The sequence below is a fragment of the Populus euphratica genome, unplaced genomic scaffold (assembly GCF_000495115.2).
Source record: "Populus euphratica unplaced genomic scaffold, PopEup_1.0 scaffold134.1, whole genome shotgun sequence".
NCBI lineage: Eukaryota > Viridiplantae > Streptophyta > Magnoliopsida > Malpighiales > Salicaceae > Populus > Populus euphratica.
This window is the reverse complement of record NW_011500021.1, coordinates 271,568-276,274: the sequence shown is the minus strand read 5'-3', so window position 1 is coordinate 276,274 and position 4,707 is coordinate 271,568. Positions and strand designations below refer to the sequence as shown.

At 33.3% G+C, this 4,707-nt stretch overlaps 1 protein-coding gene across 1 annotated transcript; it reads left to right on the top strand.

The window, feature by feature from the left end:
• Nucleotides 1–678: 678 nt before the first annotated feature.
• LOC105141894 (anthranilate N-benzoyltransferase protein 3-like) lies at nucleotides 679–2,176 on the top strand. The gene is made up of 2 exons (XM_011049278.1): nucleotides 679–1,201; nucleotides 1,333–2,176. Exons 1-2 carry the CDS (start codon nucleotides 731–733, stop codon nucleotides 1,975–1,977), a joined length of 1,116 nt encoding a protein of 371 aa, XP_011047580.1. The 5' UTR covers nucleotides 679–730; the 3' UTR covers nucleotides 1,978–2,176.
• The last annotated feature ends 2,531 nt before the right edge of the window (nucleotides 2,177–4,707 follow it).

Below are 4,707 nucleotides of genomic sequence, written 5' to 3'. Positions count from 1 at the left end.
AGATTCTATTTTATAAAATTAATCTTTAATTTAATTTTAAGATTTTTTTAATACTTTACACGGGTGAATCCATATAAAAAGAAAGAAATCGTATGCATAAAATGATATCAACATAAGTTGCGAGAGTGAAACTCAAAAGAAATAAACTATATCTAAAATCTACACTAAAATTGTGTATAGTTTTAGTTTTATTAAAATGTAATTGTAATATGATGTAATTATTACCCTGCAATATTGTATTGAAATGTAGGTGGTTAATTAACTCTTTTTTTGTTTACAATTAATAGGTGGTCAATTTAGAATATAATTAACAATTTTATAATCCTAATTTTAACAAAATCATAGAATATTGATAAATAAATCGAAGCATGCTTTCTATTTTTGGTTACCAAATTCTGTGCAAGTAAAGACTGGAAGAAACCTTTTTCCACTTATAACTCCTGATCAGAGTAGTTAGGCATACCAGCACCCCAATCCGCTTTAAGCAAAAAAATTCAGCCAATTGAAAGTTGACAGTCTTTTGATTAAATTGAATTACAACGGCCAATCACAATCACTCGTTCTTAATTTATTTTAAATTTCTTAGACATGGAGGATTGCGCCTAAAACCAACACTCATGAATTAAGATTAAGAGTCATGTTCAGTAATGGGGCTGTAAAGAAAACTTCTATATATATCCCTACTTCCTACACACCGATTTTCAGCTTGTCCTCGTGCTACGCACAGAAGATGGCAATGACCCAGGTCGCTCGTGAGTTTGCACCTAAGGTACAAATTGAAGCTGTGCAAACAGTGTCACCCTCCTCGGTGACTGATCCAAGGGAGATATGCCTGGTGTCAGTGAAGGACCCTGTTGGCTCAAATATTTTCCGGGGGTGCCTAAACATAGTCCTTTACTACAATAAAGCCGGGGAGGAGGATTCCGGTTGGCTAGTTGCCGGATGGATTAGGGAGTCCCTAGGGAGGGCATTGAATGATCAACCGATGCTTGGTGGACGGCTATGGAGAGGTGAAGATGGTAATGGAGAACTAGAGATGGTGTCAAATGATAGCGGAGCTAGACTTGTTGAGGCAAAGATTACAATGACTTTGCGAGAGTTTCTTGGTTTGGAAGAAAGGGAAAAATTAGAAGCTGAACTCGTCACCTGGAAGGATATTGATGAAAAGAATCCCCAATTCTCTCCACTGCTCTATGTTCAGGTAAGTCGAGTAGTAATTTGTAGTCAACTATATTGATTTAACACGTTGATGTCAGAGGATATACATAATTTCATGCTTTTGTAGAAAAATGGTGCGTAGCAGAACATAAGGGTGTTTTTTTCCCTTTTCAGGTCACTAACTTCCAGTGTGGTGGGTACTCAATTGGGATTAGCTCTAGTCTTCTTTTGGCAGACCTTTTAATCATGGACAACTTCCTCATGAGGTGGGCAAGTATTCAGAAGAATTTACTGTCCATCAATGATGCTCTCAAGATGCCCATATTCTACCTCCCCGCTCTCAAACACACTAGCCTATCTCCTAATAGCACTATTATCCCCACGCCTAGCGAACGCAGTTGGGAAACAAAGATATTCAAGATCTCAGGCGATACCGAGATTGAGGGTGCGAAGAACGAATTATTCAAGAGGGCTGCGTCACTTTGCATTGAGAAGGCAGAGCGCGAACTGGGCAGTGAAATGTCAGCAGGGTTTTCTTTGTTTGTGAAAGAATCTTCTAACGTTATAAGGGTCCAAAATTGCAAGAAAAATGAGCTTGTAAAGCCTCATCTAAACCTGAGCACTCAAGTCAACTCTTTGAGCTTGGATGATTCAGGGATCAAAGAACTAGCTTTCTACGATGGCAACGAACCCGTTCATGTTTCTTGTTGGATTGGATCGGTGGCTGATGGACTTGTAGTAGCAGTTCCATCTCCTAATGGGAATACTTCCTCTGATATCAACGTTATAGTTACAATCCCTGAAGGAAAGGAGTTTTAAGTAAGCTTTGGTTTAGCCCAGTGTGGGTGTCTTTTTTTCTTTCCGCTTCATTTAAATTCTGAAGTGTGCATCTGTAATGACATTGCATGTATTGTTCTGTCAAAGTTAATCTCTATTTTTAGATTGATATAAATTAATTACATAATGTTTGTATAATTTAATCCTGAATTCTTCCCTTGTTTTGGAGATTAATGTTTGATCAAGAGTGTGTGAGCTAGTCATGCATTGTTTGCCTTCCTTTGAAAACATGATGCCTTGAAAACAACAGGTTTGAACATTCATCCAGAGTGAGATTTTCTTGATTCTAGGCCAAATTAACTCAAATGTCTTTTTGAACTTGCGCACTAACTAGGCCAAATTAACTCAACTCAACTTTTTAACGTTTTTCTATTTATGAATATCTTCAATGTACAGCTAAATAAAAATAGACACAATTCTTAATCTGTATCAAGATGAAATATTTTGCTAGATTGTCTAATGAAAACCTGGATTTTTGTTTTCGGACCCAAATTAGGACCTACGATTACTGTTTTGTAATTTTTTTTTTTTTTTTTTTAATTTTTTTTCCTAGTTAAATTATGACTTTCAATATAATTAAGATTGTACTATTTTAAACGTGTTCCTTGTATTTAAATAGCTTGTAGGTTATTTCTCATAGAGGAATTTATGAAATATAGACTTTTTAGACACTATTCAAGATTTGAGAGTTTTCTATGTAAATAAAGACTATAACCTTAGGGCTTGATAACTCTAGTGTCTTTCTCTACAATTTATAGGACTGCAAAGTTTTAGAGATTGAGGCCCTAACACTTGCATTGCGTTAACGTCAGCAAAGCAGGTGCAACATTTTCAAGCTCGATTTCGACCTTGATACAACTACAATTTCAAGCTTGATTTCGACCTTGATACAACTAGTACATCTCAGAACCGGAAAATGAAAGTTGTGGAGCTTTTTCATAGCATTACATTACATATTTAATCATCTCGATCAGAACCTGAATCATAAAGTTATTCCTATATAATGCCCAAACTATCCAAAATTGCTAAATTAGCTTTATTTTTTTACTTAATATCTTTAATTGTATCCTAAATTAAAATACAAAAATAACAAGCACATTTAAAAAACAAGTATAAAAAACTAAAAGATTAAGAGAAAAAAATATGATATTTTGTATTCTTATTAAATTCCTCCATATTTTTTACTTGTTCTCGGGTAAAACTCAAATTCACTTTCCCAAAAACATTAGGGTTGCAAGGTCAACAAAAAAACAACTTAGCTCTTCAAAACTCATAACATATTATGAAAACTTCTTGCTCTAACAAATCAATTACATCAATAGAATAAACAAGATTATCATAATTAGGATATTTCATGAAAACATAAATATAATACTTAACAATTTTAACATCAAATTCCATGATAATTGTGCCATTATGAACATTTATCTTAGCCTTTGAATGTTTTTAAGAATAGTTTTTCTATCAAAATAGATGCATTTTGATCACCCTTCTTCATATCAAGCACATAGAAATCAGTAGGAAAAACCAATTCATTAACTTGCATGAAAACATCCTTAACTACACCTTCAGGATCGTATACAATAAATCTATCAATCAATTGAATGACAACACCGGTTTTATTCAAAGGTTCAACTTTCAAAAAAACATATATAAAGTATGACATGACTTTGATAGAAGCCTATAAATCTGCCATGGCATTTCTAAATCTAGCATTACCTATTATACAAAAGATAATAAATATATCTAGATCTTTGCACTTTATATGGAGTTCTCATTGAATAACTGCAAAAATATTTTCCCCTACGTTTACTTTCTCACATCTTTTAAGTTTTTATTTCCTTTTAGTTGTCCACAGTTCTTTTAGAAAATTATCATAATGAGGTCTAATAATATTTAAAAGTGGAATATTTACATCGTATTTATAAAAAGTTTCATATAAATTTTTATCTTGTGCATTTTTTCTAGACTATGCTAAAGCATGAAGGAAAAAATGTACTAATTTATAATTAAAAAGGAGCGAAAACTTATGCTTGGGTATCACATTGTCATTGGAAATGTTCCTGTATGCAAAGATATTTTTCTCTTTTTCTTGCTTTGACGAGTCAGGGTCTACCTTTACTAGAATATCAAAACGATTACACTTGCATTTTCTCTTAGATTTACTACCATTTAAAAAGGTAATTTTTCCTTGCACCTTTAGTTGACTAATTGTAGTTTTCATTTGGCCTATCTAATTGTCAAACTTTAAATATTAGCCCCTACCCCTTGTTGAAAGTGTTTCATCTCTTGCGAAAATTGCAAAGTATTGGTAGCAGGAGACTTAATAATATCATTTAAAGACATACCAGAATCAGAAGTTTGGCCTAGTTGTTGCTTAGAGGGTTATGACTACTTATATTCCTGGCAACTTAGATAATTTTTAGTTGCGGGCTGATTTATTTGTGGATTCCAATAGTTAAGATTGAAGTGATCCCTTCATCTTGGGTTTAGATGAGGTACAAGATGCTTTGATTCTTGCTGTATAAAATCCAATTGATAATTGGATTCTTGATTATGGTGCTTTATTTCACTGTACACCACACCATAAAATGATGTAAAACTATGTTGCTGGAAATTACGGTGTAGTCTATCTAACCGATGGACAACTAATAAATATTGTAGGCATAGGAGATGTGCAAATCAAGAAAATAAATGGATATATATATGAAA